The sequence below is a fragment of the Crocuta crocuta genome, unplaced genomic scaffold, assembly GCF_008692635.1.
Source record: "Crocuta crocuta isolate KB4526 unplaced genomic scaffold, BGI_CrCroc_1.0 scaffold50, whole genome shotgun sequence".
Taxonomy (NCBI): Eukaryota; Metazoa; Chordata; class Mammalia; order Carnivora; family Hyaenidae; genus Crocuta; species Crocuta crocuta.
Genome location: NW_027527428.1, coordinates 2,915,070 through 2,930,325, shown reverse-complemented (window position 1 = coordinate 2,930,325; position 15,256 = coordinate 2,915,070). Strand labels below are relative to the sequence as shown.

At 61.8% G+C, this 15,256-nt stretch overlaps 2 protein-coding genes across 3 annotated transcripts in view; one reads left to right on the top strand and one right to left on the bottom strand.

Moving 5' to 3' along the window:
- RECQL5 (RecQ like helicase 5) overlaps nucleotides 1-6,154 on the top strand; it is a 36,027-nt gene extending 29,873 nt beyond the window's left edge. For both annotated transcript variants that reach the window (XM_077754566.1, XM_077754559.1), the window contains exons 8-19: nucleotides 1,644-1,862; nucleotides 2,112-2,211; nucleotides 2,343-2,379; nucleotides 2,499-2,557; nucleotides 2,638-2,711; nucleotides 3,086-3,179; nucleotides 3,463-3,597; nucleotides 3,911-4,446; nucleotides 4,596-4,686; nucleotides 4,916-5,140; nucleotides 5,355-5,424; nucleotides 5,517-6,154. In XM_077754566.1, coding sequence (XP_077610692.1) covers nucleotides 1,644-1,862; nucleotides 2,112-2,211; nucleotides 2,343-2,379; nucleotides 2,499-2,557; nucleotides 2,638-2,711; nucleotides 3,086-3,179; nucleotides 3,463-3,597; nucleotides 3,911-4,446; nucleotides 4,596-4,686; nucleotides 4,916-5,140; nucleotides 5,355-5,424; nucleotides 5,517-5,617 — 1,741 coding nt within the window. In that variant the 3' untranslated portion in view covers nucleotides 5,618-6,154. The remainder of the gene's footprint in view (nucleotides 1-1,643; nucleotides 1,863-2,111; nucleotides 2,212-2,342; nucleotides 2,380-2,498; nucleotides 2,558-2,637; nucleotides 2,712-3,085; nucleotides 3,180-3,462; nucleotides 3,598-3,910; nucleotides 4,447-4,595; nucleotides 4,687-4,915; nucleotides 5,141-5,354; nucleotides 5,425-5,516) is intronic.
- A 391-nt stretch (nucleotides 6,155-6,545) lies between these two features.
- MYO15B (myosin XVB) overlaps nucleotides 6,546-15,256 on the bottom strand; it is a 32,233-nt gene continuing 23,522 nt past the window's right edge. Inside the window, 26 exon segments of the mRNA XM_077756140.1 lie at nucleotides 6,546-6,605; nucleotides 6,724-6,864; nucleotides 6,979-7,112; nucleotides 7,290-7,423; nucleotides 7,759-7,874; nucleotides 8,104-8,246; nucleotides 8,433-8,529; nucleotides 8,629-8,706; nucleotides 8,813-8,907; nucleotides 9,000-9,115; nucleotides 9,207-9,280; nucleotides 10,469-10,545; nucleotides 10,938-11,010; nucleotides 11,103-11,163; nucleotides 11,300-11,451; nucleotides 11,825-11,991; nucleotides 12,103-12,214; nucleotides 12,314-12,455; nucleotides 12,536-12,654; nucleotides 12,841-12,959; nucleotides 13,080-13,155; nucleotides 13,671-13,730; nucleotides 13,920-14,032; nucleotides 14,484-14,685; nucleotides 14,801-14,891; nucleotides 14,971-15,235. Coding sequence (XP_077612266.1) covers nucleotides 6,546-6,605; nucleotides 6,724-6,864; nucleotides 6,979-7,112; nucleotides 7,290-7,423; nucleotides 7,759-7,874; nucleotides 8,104-8,246; nucleotides 8,433-8,529; nucleotides 8,629-8,706; nucleotides 8,813-8,907; nucleotides 9,000-9,115; nucleotides 9,207-9,280; nucleotides 10,469-10,545; nucleotides 10,938-11,010; nucleotides 11,103-11,163; nucleotides 11,300-11,451; nucleotides 11,825-11,991; nucleotides 12,103-12,214; nucleotides 12,314-12,455; nucleotides 12,536-12,654; nucleotides 12,841-12,959; nucleotides 13,080-13,155; nucleotides 13,671-13,730; nucleotides 13,920-14,032; nucleotides 14,484-14,685; nucleotides 14,801-14,891; nucleotides 14,971-15,235 — 3,017 coding nt within the window.

Here is a 15,256-nt window from a genome sequence, read left to right as displayed (position 1 = left end):
AGGAGCCGACCCCAGCCTGCATCTGTGAGCTCTCAATGGAGCCCTTTGAGTGTGAGCACAAAACCCCAGTGAGTCCGGGCTTGAGGGAGGGTTGGGGGAAGGAAGCCAACCGTGCAGCCACACCACTTGGACGCCGGAGACTCCCAGAGGCTGGACAGGCGGCCACTGTGCAGATGTACCGACTAGCAGTGGAAGGAGTCGCCCGTTGGTTTTAGGAGTGGCAGGAACAGTGCCCCCTGGTGGCGTCCTGAGCTGCATTCTCTAAACAGGGCAGCCAGACCCAACTGCCTAGGACCTGTGTGATGTCAGCTCTCGTTCCTGGAGACGCCCCTCAGGCTCTCCACTCCTCACAGTGTTTTTTGCAGTTCCAGGCAGTGCTCACAGTGAGAGGCATTCTGGGTAGAGGGTGACACCACCTATTCTTGTACCCAGGACGTGGCGCCTGGACAGCCCTGCCTCTGCTGCCCATCTCTTGGGCTCTCCCACCTCATGCTACATTCCTGTGGCAAGACTGGCCCTTTGCAAAGGCCCTGATTATATCTGCACCACCCCCCCAGGAGGCCTCTGCACCTGTCCCAAGGACCAACTGTGCCTCCCTCCTGGGAGTCATAGGAAGGACAGCTGGAGTCTGTACCCTGGCAGGGGGCCGTGGCTGGGTTGAGGCACTGAGTGATGCGATGAGACTCCTGCCAAAGCTGGTCTCCCATTGCCACCACCGGCAACTAGCGTACGATGCCAGCCCTCAGTGCTGCTGATTTCTGCTCTCGGGCAGTCCCCCGGCCCCAGGCTAGGGACACAGGCACCTCTTCTTGGGGCAAGGAAGAGGTCGTCAAGAGATAGCAAAGCAGGGGCGCCTGGGTGGCTCAGTCGGTTGGGCAACCGACTTTGGCTCAGGCCATGATCTCACGGTTCGTGGGTTCGAGCCCCGTGTTGGGCTCTGTGCTGACAGCTCAGAGCCTGGAGCCTGCTTCAGATTGTGTGTCTCCCTCTCTCTGCCCCTCCCCTGCTCACACTGTCTCTCTCTCAGAAAAGAAAAAAAACAAAAAACAAAACAACCCAAAGAGATAGCAGAGTAGAGTGCCAAGGCTGGGGTAGGGCTATGTCATGCTGGTCCTTCCCTCCCTTCCTTCTGGGCAAGGGTGAAGGGTACACAGAAGAGCCCTTGCTATGTGCGCGCTGGACACCACGCACTGCCCTTCGGCCGTGGAGCCAGTGCTCTTGCAGCATCTTCCAGTCAAGGATGTGTAGGTTTTGGGAAGCCAGATCCTTTCCCTAAGGATGCAGCCTCAGCAGCAGAGTCAGCATCTGTACCCGGAGCTGGAGCTGTTCCCAGGGCACCCCACGGCCAGAGGACAGAGCAGAGGGCTGGGACCTAGAGGAGGAACCCCACAGAGAAGCCGGACAGAATGGGAGGTGGGGGTCACGACCTGGCTCCTCTGGATTCCCCCATACGTTAAACGACCTTGGGAAATCTCTTTCACTTCATTGTCCTCATCTGTAAAATGGGCAACTCAGTGATGCCTTGCCAGGCTCGCACAAGAGGAGGTGTATGAGCTATTGAGTGTGGTGCCCAGCACATAGAGCTCCTCAGATGGGGTCTAGGGAGTGGGCGAATGAACACTGGCCTGTGCTCTCTCTGCCAGGTGCCGCCATGCTGCCATTGCCAAGTACTTCGGGGATGCACGCCCTGCCTGCACCAAGGGCTGTGACCACTGCCGGGACCCTGCAGCCCTGCGGAAGCAGCTGGATGCCTTAGAGCACAGAAGCAGCTGGAGCAAGACTTGCATTGGGCCTTCCCAGGGGAATGGCTTTGACCCTGAGCTGTATGAGGGAGGCCGCCGGGGCTATGGGGGCTTCAGCAGGTGAGGGGCCGTGGAGTCAGGGCCCCCCCAACCCACTGCAGATAGGCTGGCATTCTCTTTGTGCCGAGGACAGACCAGAGGTGCCCGAATGCCATAGTTCAGCCTTGCCCCTGGGGGCCGTGGCTGAGTCAGGAGCTTGATGTTGTTGCTGGTGGCCAGGCTGTCAGAGACAACCAGCGCCCTGCCAGCGAGGCACGATAGGAGGGCAGAGTCAGGCCCAGAGCTGCTCACGCCTAGTCTGTCCCCTAGGTACGATGAAGGTTCTGGAGGCAGTGGGGACGAGGGCAGAGATGAGGCCCACAAGCGGGAATGGAATCTCTTCTACCAAAAACAGATGAGCCTACGCAAGGTGAAGGGGGTGGGGGCCTGATGGGGTCTCCGGTGCCCCCCTCCCACTGTTTACACTCTCTCAGCCCCTACCCTGGGGGCCATCCTGCAGCCAAGCAAGATGCCTCATAGGCCCTTCATGTCCTCTTCCAGGGCAAAGACCCCAAGATAGAAGAATTTGTACCTCCAGGTCAGTACAGAAGTGTCGTCAGGGACTCTGGGGCTGTTCCCAGGGGGTAGATGCCTCACTGGGGACTGGGGACTCCAGAAAGCAGGAAGCAGAATGTGACCCACCCCTCTTCCCCACAGATGAGGACTGTCCCCTGAAAGAGGCTTCCAGCAGGAAGATCCCCAGACTCACTGTGAAGGTGAGAGGTGGGCAGCTCTGTCCCCCAGACTCCTCCCCCAACCTTAAGGCTTCAGTGACCAAATTCCTTCCCCTATGTAGGCCCGTGAGCACTGCCTGGGGCTTCTAGAAGAGGCTCTGAGCAGTAACCGCCAGGCCACAGGTACTGCTGATGGGTGAGTGTCCCAGGTCCCAGGGGCCTAGGAGGCTTCTCTGAGCCCCTGTTCCTTTGCAGACCACAAGAGCCCCCATCCCTCCTGGCTTCCTTGGGCACCCCCTCCTCAGAGTGTGACACTTCATGCTCCCAGTGGCTGCAGGTCTCACTGCCCCAGCAGGGGGCGGGCTTAGCCAGGACTAAGGAGCTGCCAGTGCCGAGCAGTAAGCCACAGTTTGCCCAGAGTCCAGGAGTCCAGGCGGGAATCCCTGTGCCTGAGGCCAGTCCCACTAGGCCGCGGAGCCATCTCCAGGGTCCCCAGATGGAATCCAGCAGGAGCTCAACAGAGAGAGGGCTCAGGCCCACCTGACGCCTTATGCTTATTCTTACTCTCAGACCTGATCTCCAGCCCAGGGCTGTGGAGCTGGAATATGAGATGTTCCGAAATGCCAAGGTGGCCAACCTGTACAAGGCCAGCGTGCTAAAGAAGGTGGGCCCAGGCAGGCTTGCCTATGGGCTAGGGTGGGAGAGGCGGCCCCTCTACCTTCCCAGGCTGTCTGCCTGTCCCCTGCAAGGCAGCCACTTACAGAGGACAGCCTCACCTCCCTTCTTTGCCAGCTGGAGACGTTTCTAGCCACCCCCGTGAGGACTAGAATTTGTCCAGTGTCCAATTACCTTCAGCCGCAGGCCCTAGAAGCCCACCTGTGGATAGCCTGTGTTGGGACTTTGAGGACCTATTGGTGCCATGTCGTCCCTGCCTGTCCGTGACTCAGGTGGCCGAGATCCACAGAGCCTCCAAGGATGGGCAGCTCTATGATGTGGAAGGCAATACCAGAAGTCACAGTGCCCAGGCCCAGCCCCCAGAGCCCACCGAGTATGACATCCGGCCGGCCTCCCAAGTGTACTCGGTGAGTAGCATCTTGGGATACACCCCAAACCTGGGTCTGGGAAAGGCATCACCTCCCCTTGTCCTCAGCCATGGCATGGCCGCTGGCCCTCTCTGGGTACCATAGCCCTGGCCCTAGGTGCCCTGGTACAGGCCCTCCAGCCTCCCTGCCCTCGCAGCTGCACCTCTGCAGCCCCCACAGAACTCACATCAGCGTGACCCCCTAGTGGCGTCCTGCCTGGTTTTTCCCTCCTCCACTCCCAAGAGCCGTTCCAGACCAGCCCGTGACTGTCCTCAAGGACCTGGTGGTCAGAACCCTCTCATCTTCTTCACAGCTCAAACCCAAGCGGGTGGGAGCTGGTTTTCCCAAAGGCTCCTGCCCATTCCAGACGGCCACTGAGCTGATGGAGAAGACACGGGCCGAGGAGCAAGCCCCCCAGCCTGTGCTGGGAGGTGAACGGGAGCCCCCCAGCCAGCCCCCAAGCCTCCAGGGTGACTGCAGTGGGTGCTTCCTGGGGCCCAGAGGAGAGGCCCCTAAAAGCAGTGCTCATTGTGGGGGGTCCCCCCCTGAGAAGAAGGCGAAAAGTCCCTCTAAGGGCGGTCCCCTTGCCAAGGCCCGGGCCAGCAAGAAGCAGCAGCTTCTAGCAGCGGCAGCCCTCAAGGATTCTCAGAACATCGCCCGCTTCTGCCAAAGGGCCCAGAGCCCATCTCCCCTCACCTCAGCACCAGGGGCGGAAGGTGCGAGCCATTCCTGTGAGGGAGTGCGGGGACCCCCAGCAGTCCCAGAGGAGCGTGCAGGGGAGGAGGATGGAGCCCTGGGGTGTTTGGCTGCATCCCCCCAGACCAAGGAGTGCACCGGGGAGAGGTCAAGGTAAGGGCTCTGATATTTCTGAAATTCTCTGGAATCTGTTTTGCTCACTGGGCCTCTGCAGCCCTGGCCAGGGTGCACTTCTGGGCCAGCTATGCTGAGGGTGTGGCTGGCACCTGGAGCTCTTGACGCCTGCTCTCCCCCCTGGCCAGGGCCCGCCCACTCAGAAACCAGGGGCCCCCTGAAGGCCAGCCCACCCCTGCACAGGAGACACGCACGGGCAAGCGGCCCAGACCCCAGCAGGTACTAATGGGGATAAGGCCTCAGGGGAGGGGCCCTGCAGACCAGGCCGCTATCTGCTCTGTTCTGCTCCAAATTAGGGATTTGGGGGAAATTGTCTCTTTTTACATCCCAGGGTTAGATGGGCTGGGCTAGAGGGAGCTGACGGATGCTGCGGCCCAGTCTTCCAGAAGGAAGGGAGGGGCTGGTGACAGGGAGCCCAAGAGTGATGCTCCACTTGGGTCCTGCACAGGAGAACCCAGAGAACCAGGTTCAGAAGAGGCCTTGCCCCTCAGCCAATGCCTCCATCTTAGCTGAAGCCAAGGACAGCATCTCGGCCAGCGATCAGGACACCTTGAACCACACGGTCCAAGGCTCCTGCCGTCTCCCAGTCCCTGGCATCTCCCTCAAGGAGGCTGCAAATGTCGTGGTCAAATGCCTGACCCCTTTCTACAAGGAGGGCAAGTTTGCATCCAAGGTAGGGTAGGTGGGTGGATTCTGCCCGCTCCTGGGCCTGGGATCCTGGGGCAGGGACTGTAGCCAGAGGACAAAGTGGGGCGGAAGCAGGCTAGGCCCTAAGGCTGCTGCCTCCTTCCCCGGGGTCTGCCTTGCCCTTGGGTCATGACTGTGGGCCACTGGTGGCGGCAGGGCCCGGGTCTGTGCCCTTTGCTCCTGTCACCCTCTGCCTCCAGGAATTGTTTAAAGCCTTCGCCCGCCACCTCTCACACTCCCTGACTCAGAAGACCTCTCCTGGAAAGAGCGGTGAGTGCCTGCGTCACCAGGCCAGGGAGCATTTGCGGGGCCTGGGGGTGTGGAGGGACTGGCCCTCATGTTCCCCCTTCTCGACTCTGTAGTAAAGGAGGAGGCTCAGAATTTCATCAAGCAGTTTTTCCACGGCCGGGCCCGGTGTGAGAGTGAAGCTGACTGGCACGGCCTGTGTGACCCACAGAGATGACCAGCTGCTGCCCCCTAGGGCCAGAGTGCTCCCCCAGCTTCAACCGTGGGCCAACCTGGGCCTCACTCAGGAACGGGAAGGTGGAAAGCCTGCAGCCATCAGGGGCATCCTCTTTGCTCAGGGTCCCTCCCCCTTCCAACCATGCTTGCTTTGGAGATGGCCCCAGACACCTCCCCCACATCAAGGCCAGAGGCCAGCCGCCTTCTGCTTGCGAAATCCGAGGTCTCCTTCCTCTTAGCCTCCCTGCCTCTCATGGCTGGGTTTTCTGAGCCAGGTCCCCAGATTAGAAGGTAGTGGGGTGGTGTGGCTGCCACCAGGGGAACAGTAAGAAGTGGTTCCTCTACCTCTTACTCTTAACGAGCTGTAAGCCAGGGTGAAGCCCACCTGGCTGAGGCATTGGGCCACCTCAGGTTCTTGGCCACTACCGCCGGGCCCTGCTCAGTTCCTGGTCAGGAAGGCCAGGCTGGACTGAGACGTCCCTGAGAAATAAAGTCCTGTTGGTTTTGACACCCTTCCCCCCCAACACACACACACACACAGTCCTTTTCTCTTGGGAGTTTTATTTCCTCGGTGTTTGCTTCTCCCAGGCTGGGATCGTGCCGATGTTGAGCCAGGACCTGGCGCCGTGTGGGCATCTCCCCCAGGGTAGGCAGCATTAGCTGCCCAAGTGAGTTCCTGCACCCCCCCTCCCCGCTCTGGGCGCCCCCAGGGGGGGTCCTGCTATTCTCTTTCCCAGTTCGTGTCACCATAGCAGCTCCTGCCTCCTGGCCTCCACGTGGGCCAGTAGCACTGTGCTGTGGAAGGTTCCAGAACAGCCATGTGGGGAAGTCCAAACCAAAATGGCCTGATGGCACCCAGGGGAGACCATCCCAGTCAGACTCGGACCCGGGAAGGGCCCCTCCCCCACTCCTCCTGGGTGAGGCCCGCGCTAGTGGGAAGCAGCGCTGCTCTCCAGCAGGAAGGCGAGGGTGTGCTTCAGCTCCTGGGCCTGCGGGGCACAGGCATGTGAGGACAGGGCTCCCGGCTGTGCCCCCCACCCCTGCACCAGGCCTGGGTCACACACTCGCCACCTGCCTAGTGTGTCATCGGAGGCCCTGGCCCCTCACCTTCAGCAGCTCAAACCAGATGGTCTGGGGATTGTGGGCAGAGCCGTAGTTGAGTTCCAGGCCAGGGGGCCCATCATTCTCCAGGGGGCTCAGCAGCTGGACGCGCTGCAGTTCCTTCAGGGCGATGGAGCAGTACAGTTTCTGGGGGCAGCAGAGACAGCGGAGATTGGACCCTCTCAGGGAAGGGGTCACCATGGATGGTGGGGGCGTGGTGCAGGGTGCTCAGGCCAGCACTGGAGCGGGAGCCTGGCCCACCTGGGAGCTGGGTTCCATGAGGATGAGGCGCTGGCGGTTGAGTCCCAGGAAGCAGGGTCCAGGCAGGGCCATTTGACTGACCCGTAGCACCACATAGACGGTGTAGCCAAAGAGGGGCAGCTGGCTCACAGTCTCTGCGACGGGAGGGGCCAGGAGAGGAGTGCTGGTCACTGGGGCCCTGGGGCCTGCCCGACCTGGCCTCCAGCTTGGGTGAGCGGAGCAGGGCAAGATAGAGAGGCTCCCCTCCACCTCACCCCTTCCCTTCATGGTCTCCCACTCCGGCCCTTGCAACCCCCAGGTCCCAGACCCACCAATGAAGCTGATCTGTGCTTCTTGGGAGGTGCGTGCTTGTATCCACCTCAGCTCCTGCTCCGTCAGGTTCTTTAGGGTTGACATGCTCACTTGCTGTTGCAGTGGCTTGGGCAGGTAAGCCAAAAGGTCTCGCCTACGACACAGGTCAGTCAGGGCTGGGTATACAGCAGGTGCTAAGTAAATGAACAAGGCTACTGTAGGTGGGTGTGACTGGGGATCCAGGCTTAGGAATGAGGTATGGGCCCTGCCCTTGAGGAGCTGGGGGTGGGGAAGTCAGGTGTACAACAGCCTCCACTACTCTGAGCCCGTCTCATTAAGGCCAGGAAGGGTACAAGTTGAGTGGCTTTGACATTGGAGGACTGGGTGGGGGGGCCTGAAGGAGAGGCCCCTGGGGGGCATGCTGCGGTGGGCCTCAGCACCAGCAGGGACAAGGGGGGTCAGGAGGTGTGGGGCCGCGCTCACACTCACTCGGACAGGTGGTCCTCTTGGGCCTTGCTGCGGTGCTGCAGGGCAGCCAGCCTGGCCAGCAGGGTGTCCTCCTGCGGGCTGACCAACAGCTTCCCCTGTAGGTAGTCCCACAGCACCTGAGAAGGGACAGCAGTGAGGGGGGGGCACAGCTGTCCCCCAAAGCCCCCACTCAGCGGTGGCTCCGGGGGACTCCAGCTCCGTCCTGTCACTATCTCCTCTTCGGGGGCGGGGGGAGGCTTGGAGGTCCCTCACCCAGGCAGGGGCTCGCTCGCAAGTTGCTGCCCAGGTCAAGCTACCAGCTGCACATGGCGGGCTGGGGGGCCGGGAGTGGGGGTGGCAGCTGACCTGGTTGTAGTGGGTAGTGATGTAGGTGGGGTTCTCGAAGTGCAGCTGGGTCTCCCAGCCAAGCCGCCGGCTGTGCAGGCTCACGTCCTGATCCACCACGCTGTTGAGGTACTCATGGGGCCCCAGGGGCCGCACCAGCTCGCCTGCGTGGGGAGCCCAGGTCCACAGCCTGCCCTGCTGTCCAGGGCCAGCCCCGCTCACAGGCCTGCCAGCCCCAGCATGGGAACTTGCCTCGCTCGTGGGCGCACGGCTGGCAGGTAAGCCACCTTCTGGAATCCAGTCTGGCGCCCCCCTCCTCCCGCCACTTTCTCCCTAGGCAAGGGGCTCACCTTCCTTTTTGATGAGGAAGAGGGCGAATTCCTGCACTTCCTGGGGGTCAGTGATACCCATCTGCTGGCACAGCTCCTCCAGCACTTCTGCTGTCACCTGGGCACAGAGACAGGGCCAGGAAGGGGAGTGTCCCCAGAACTGATGCCACAGCTTTCCCTTCTCTCCCCAGCCCTTGCTCAGTGGCCCCATGCTCACCGTGAAAGTCCGGATATTGGTTTTGTAATCCAGACCCCCTGGCAAGTGAATTAGAAGTGGGCGGACTACTTGTCCTTTCTGCCAAGACAGATCGCAGGGTCAGTGCCCCAGTGGCCAGAGCCCCCAACTCCCTGTCCCCCACGAGGGAGTCCCATAATGCCCAGCCACCTGTGCCCCCCAGTACCAGGAAAGCCTGAATTTCACCCAGAGAGGGCAGCCGCCGGCGCCCCCCATATTTGACCGTGTGCTGGAGGTGCTCCTGGCTGCGCTGGGCCAGCTCTGCAGAGGAGAAGCAGGCTGGGGTCACAGGCATCTCCAAACCCCTCACCAAGCTGCTGAGACTCCAGCCTGGGAGTTCCCCCCATAGGCACCTTGGTGTGGGCCTGAATCCTGCAGAAACTTGGTCACGTAAGGCATCAGCGTGGCCGACGGGGGGAAGAAGCCTGTGAGTAGGCTGAGGAAGCTCCAGCCACGAGCACAGTGTTCCCTGCAGGGCGGAGAGCCTGGGCTTCAGGCCACCGGGTCCCGGCCGCAGCCCCGGGCTGCCCTCCCCGCTGCCCCCAGCCCTGCGTACTCACGGCCGAGGGTGTCCTGTGACCTGTTTGATGACTTGGCAGTAAACCTCATCCCTGAGGTTCTCCTCCCGACACAGCTGTGGGGACAGGAAGAGCAGGGGCAGGGTGGCATGGGATCTGAAGTCAGGCAGAAATCCTGCTAGCGGCCACGGGCAGGAGGCCGTCTCTTGGTCTTTGTCACAGCTTGTGCCCAAGTGGTCACTTTCTAAATCACTGCTTTCATCTGCTTGTGGGCTATGCTGGGCCCTGTCTTGTCTGCTGGCTCCCCTTATCCTTGACCTCTAGCCCTTGGGTCTCTGTCTATATGCCCTGATGATCTCAGCTGCTCGCACCTGCTGTCTGCCGGTGCCTCCCTGGAACCCAGGCCCCCTGCTTGGAAGCGTGGACTCCAGATTTCACATGCCCAAAACAGGTTCCTGTACCAGCCCAGACCTGCTCCTCCCTCAGGCCTTCGTATGGAGGATGGTCACTGCTCTGCCCAAGGCCTCCGTCACACCCCACATACAATTCAGAGCAAGCCCTGTTGTTCGGAGCCTTCTCGGCTCTGCTGCTGCCTGTGGGCTTGGCCAGCACCATCCCTCACCTGGTGATCACAATAACCTCTTCTGGCCCTCATCCCCCCGCCCTGCCCGGGAGGGGTGGCAAGCAGCCGGAGCCATCTAAAAATGTAAGCCAGTCTCTGCAAACCCCCTCAAGTGCCCCTCTCTCCTCTGAGAAATCAGTCCCGAGAGGAGCGTACGGCGGCCTGCCAGGCCTTACCCGCCAACCTGTCCTGGCTCACTGGGCTCCAGCCACGCTGGCCTCACTGGTACTAAAGGCTCACCCTTTAAAGGCAGGACCTTCACCCCTGCCCTTCTCTCTGCCTGCGTGTGTTGCCCCCGTGCACACGTGCCTCTCTCTCCGGCTTCCGTCAGATCACTGCTCCTGTGTCACCTTGTCACCAAGCCTCTGCACTGTAGCAGCCCCTTCCCTGCTGTGTCCTTCCCCACAGCACTTTGAACTCTTGGATACACTGGGTCATGGCTTTGGGACTGTCTTCGCTCACCAGGTTGTACGCTCTGCGAGGACTTGGCCTGCTTGGTTCACCACCATGCCCCCAGCATGTAATGTAACTCAGTAAATACTTTGGGATCATTTGAAAGACTATTGACCAAGGGAACCTGACTCAGGTCCAGGCAGGAAGACAGGAACAGACCCTCAGGGCACACGGTGTCTCCCCCACCCCATCCCACCCCCTGCCCCCCAGCACACAAGCTCTTGCTTACCCTCAGCAGCTCATAAAGGAGGTCCCCCTCATTCTTGCCCCGGGGCTTGGGCTGGTCCCGCATAAACTGCATCAGAGCTGCGGGTGGGATGAGAAGTGGTGAGCTGGGTGGGGGCCCTGGTCCTGGCTCCTCCTGTCGCCAGGCAGGGCTTTCCCCCTCCCCTCATGCCTTGCTCTTGAAAATGCATGAGCCAGGCAGAGCAGAGCAGTCTCCACGTCAGCGATGAGACGGCTCCGAGAGACAGAGAGACACAGACACAGACCGAGAGAGAGACAGAGAGACCTGCCTGCCCATACTCACTGTATACAACCCACCACCCCTTGGGTGTGGGTAGAAGGAGGTGAGGGCTGTGAGATACAGTAACCACCAGTGAGCTTCCCGGAGTTGACAAACTCAGGAGGGAAGGAGACCTGGCACCTAGGTGCGAGGCACCACGAACACGGGGACGTGGGAAGTTGTGGCCACTCACCCTGGAAACTTTCCACAGCCTGCCCGCTTGTGTCCTCATCACTGAGGCTGATGAGCGATTCTTGTATGGGAACCTGTGGCCAAAGAGACTGGGTCATGGGTCTGGGGGTGCATGGGGGCAGTGGGCAGGTCCAGTGGCCCAGCTCCCCCTACCTGTCCCCCTCACCTTGGTGTACTGCACCAGGTTGGCCATGGCCTTCTTGGCATCGCTACTTGTCTGGTCCAGCCTGAGGGGGCAGAGGGGAAGACAGCCCTGCTTGCTTGGCCGGCCCCATCGCCACTGGCCTGGTGGCTCTGAGCAGGGAGGCCTTCTTCAGGGAGATTGAGGATGGGCAGGCAGAGGGGCGGGCCCAGGGCACTCACAATGTCTGGGGCTTCCGGAAGTGGTGCAGGGCAAATTCCTGCATGGTGTAATTGTGGGAGTCCGTGGACAGAGAGAGGTAGGCCACAGAGTGGTTGGAGCTGGTGGCCTCCGAGTTTTCACTGTGTGTCTGGCTCCGGGGGCGGCCATGGCGCTGAGAACACAGGAGAGCTCATGCCACCTGAGTGCCCACGGGCATGTCCAGAGGCCATGCCCAGCCCCCACCCAGCCCAACCCAGGCAGAGCAGGAAGAACAGCTGGAGTGAGCACACCCCCAGGAGGGTCAAGAGGTGTTTACTGAGCATCCTCTAGGGTAGCAGTTAAATGCTGCAAAGGCACAAAGGGCACACGGCCCGGGCTCTGTCCGCAAGGAGCTCACAGCCTTGCTGAGGAGACAAGGCACGGAATCAGGAGACGGCAGAGGGGCAGCATCAGACCAAGTGCCACCCGCCACTCAGGGACACTCAAGCCCTTTCCTTCCTCGACTCCTAGTTAGGCCTCGCCTCCACCTCCCGCATCTTCCTCACCTCCGACGCCCTCTCCCACCGAGCCAGCCCTGGCTCTCTGTGCTGCAGCTGACTCGCGTGCCGGCCACTCCTCTCTAGCGAAAAGGAAAAGTCTGGAGCAGCAGCTGGCTGAACGATGTTGGTGGGGAAGAGTCCCGAACGGCCACCGGTGGAGCCGAACTGCCAGCCTGGAAGGCACCCAAGGACAGCAGCTCACCCACCTGGCCCCGCTGCCCCTCAGAGGCTCTGCCATGGGCTGCTCTCCATGTGCCAGCCACCCTGCTTGCCCCCAGGGGTACCCGGCTCCAGAGCGGCCACTGGCAACAGCTTGATGAGGTCCCCACGGTGGAAGCTGAGGAGGCTGTGGTCATCAGTGAGGTAGCTTTGCAGGGCGATGACGTAGCCAGAGTCCTGCAGGCAGGAGGGCGCGCAGGTAAGGGAGCNGGCTTGAGGGAGCTTGGCCAGCCAGCCCCTACCCCCCACCCAGCCCCCTGCCCACCCTGCGCTTGCCTTCTTGAGCTCACTCAGGAACAGCTCAATCATGGCCTTGATGGCACTCGCCCGGGCCGTGTGCAACAGCAGCTGCTCACCCTTTAGTGACAGCTCCAGAGTGGAGCCGCCCGGGCACTCCACGCCCAGCACCTCAGCAAAGCTGTGCACGGGAGGAGGCATGAGCTGGGAGCCCCCTCGGCCCCGGGGCCATCCACAGCTCAGCCCCCAGCCCAGGTTCACCTGTATGAGCAGAGAGTCTTCAGCTGGTTGAGGTGGAAGCTGGGGCCTTGGGTCACCTTGAGCAGCCTCAGCCCCCGGTGGGACACACCCAGCAGCTGAACGTCACTGCTGCTCTCACCCTGCCCGGAAGGAAGGTGACAGACAGGCTCCTGGTCCCCCACCACCATCCAAGATGCTCTGGGGGTCCTTCCATTGGAGCCCACCCCACCCCCAGCTCTCATCCCTGCCACAAAGGCCCATGCAGGACACGCTAGGGGCCAGACTGCAGTACTGCCGTCCCCAGCCGCACGTCCAGCCTCACTGACCGAGACAGGGAAGATTCGGGAGAAATAATTGGCCCAGTTGTCCCGAGCGGCCACCACGATGCGCTTCTTAACACTGTCCTGGGTGGTACTGAGCGAATCTAGGCCCACCTCCAGGTCTCCTGTGGGCAGGAACGGCCCCAGACAGTCCTCAGGCTCCTTCACAGGGCTCCCCCAGAGTTTGTCCCCCTCCCAACGCCCCCACTCTTCAGCTCCCCAACTCCAGGGTCCCTGGACCCTACCCAGTAGCTCTTTCATTCTGTGCCGCTCTTCCTGGGAGAGCCGGATGCAGGACTCGGCAAAGGTGTCCCTCAGGATCTGGGGGCAGAGCCAGGCGGTCACCACCAGAGCTCAGCACGCGGAGGAAAAGCGAAAGAGCCCCGTGGGCGTGGGCGTGGGCGGGCCAGGGAGGGATGTGGGGCTTCTGAGCCCAGGGCCGCCTCCCCACGACCACCTGCATGAGCGGGCTGCTATCCCCAGCCCCGAGACAAACTCCCCTGAGGGAACAGAACCTGGGGGAGGCAGGGAGGCTGCTCCGAAATCTGGGGGAAGAGGTAGGGTCCCGGAGGGTCCAGGGGTGGCCGAGAAAGAAGCAATGGGGAATGTCTGCTGGGTGCTGGAGACTACATACACTTGATTTTGAATCCTCATTCCAGACCAGTAATGGTCCTTACTCTTAGGGATGTCGTGAGGATTAAATAAATAAAGGCAGGGCTTGAAACAGAGCGCCTGCCGCGTAAGTACTGCTGCTCTCCTGCCTCGCACCAACAGTAACCTGGCCCAGGCGCGGGAGCAGTCTGTCTGTCCGTGTTGCAGGTGGACCGGGCCCTCACCTGCTCACAGAGGAGCTGGAGGCAGTAGGGGTGGCTGAAGTTCTCCCGGGGGTAGAACACCTGTAGGAAGGCATGGGGGGTAGAAAACCGTTGGCAATGGTGCCCTTGCTCAGCCCAGATGGAAAACCAGGCCCGACAAGGTGGGTCGTGGGGAGGCAGCCCCCCGTGTTTGTGTGTGGGGGAGAGGCTGGGCTCCCGCCCACCGTCCGCCACCCCTCTGCAGTGCCTGTCCCTCCCCCGCACGCCCACCTCTTTGCGTAGGAACAGCTTCCAGGGCGCACTGACATAGGAGAAACACACGCTGCCAGAGGGCACAAGCAGCTGGGTGGAGACCCCCTGGTCCCCCATGGGCTTCAGCAAGCCTGGCAGAGGGAAGGGCCAGAGAGCTTCAGGCGAGGAGCTGCCAGGGCCAGAATGACAGGGACGTGGGGACAGAAGGCCCTCACCTCCCTGGGGCCCTGCGAGGGCTCGGCCCCCGCAACCTCTGCTGCCTCCATCCTGCCCACGCCCCATCTCCTGCTTCCGTCTCCAGCCCTCATCTTCCCTGCTGTCCCTGACCACGTCAGCAGGGCCACTAAATTCCTGATGGAGCTGTCAGCTTTGCATTGAAGACACCACCCTGTGACAGTCCCTCAATGCCACATGGGCCCCAGGAGTGCCCGGGCCCCGCCCTGGATGGGAATGCGGAAGCCGGGGCTCCTTGCCCATGGCTCCAAAGTCCCGAAGCCTGAGCACCCCAAGGGGCCGACCTCAGCCACTGGGAACCCTGCTGCCTCAGTGAAGCCCACCACCGAGGGACAAGAGCTTCCTTACCGGGGGGCTCCACTGAAAGGATCTCTGGTTCTCCAGGCAGTGGAGGCGCTGGAGGAGGTGGGGGTGCATGGACAGCAGGCGGAGTCTGGCCAAACAGACCCTGGTTCTCCCTGATGGAGTTGGAGGGCCCGAGCTGTGTTGGGACCTTGGGTCGAGGGGCCACAGGAGGCGGGGGGCCCTTCCTTGGGCTGGGGGGCAGCGCCTGGGGAGGCACAGAGAATGTACACAGCTGGCTCTAGGGGCGAGGCTAAATTTACCCCAGAGAGCCTTGGACTCCCAAGGCGAGAAGCCATGCCCTGGACAGGATGGGGCCTCACCGATGTGGATGTTTGGGCACCACTGATCCCCAACTTAGCCAGGGCCTCATCTTTAGGGCTGTTTCTCTTCACGAAAGATTTGGGGGGCTTCCTGAGGGAAGGAAGAGGTCGTGAGTCCACAGAGTGGCTCCCTGGGGAGTGGGCAGCCCTGGTCACCCCCTGGGACCCACCTGGATGGCTGTACTGGCACAGGAACAGGGCCCGGGCGGCTCTGGTACATGCGGATGATGTTGCGGATCTCCTTGCTAGGCTCTGCCCGACGCCGGGGCGGAGGGTCCGAGCTGCGGACCAGGTCTCTGTCCTGAGCTGGCTCCCCATCACCCCCAGGCCCCACCTCCTGGGCCAGCTCAGCCTCAGCCTCTTGTGCAGCTTTGGCTCCCCTGTGTGTCAGTGGCTTCTTCACCATGGGGGGAGGGGGAGGGGGAGGGGATGGCACTGACCAGGAGGAGAAGAACC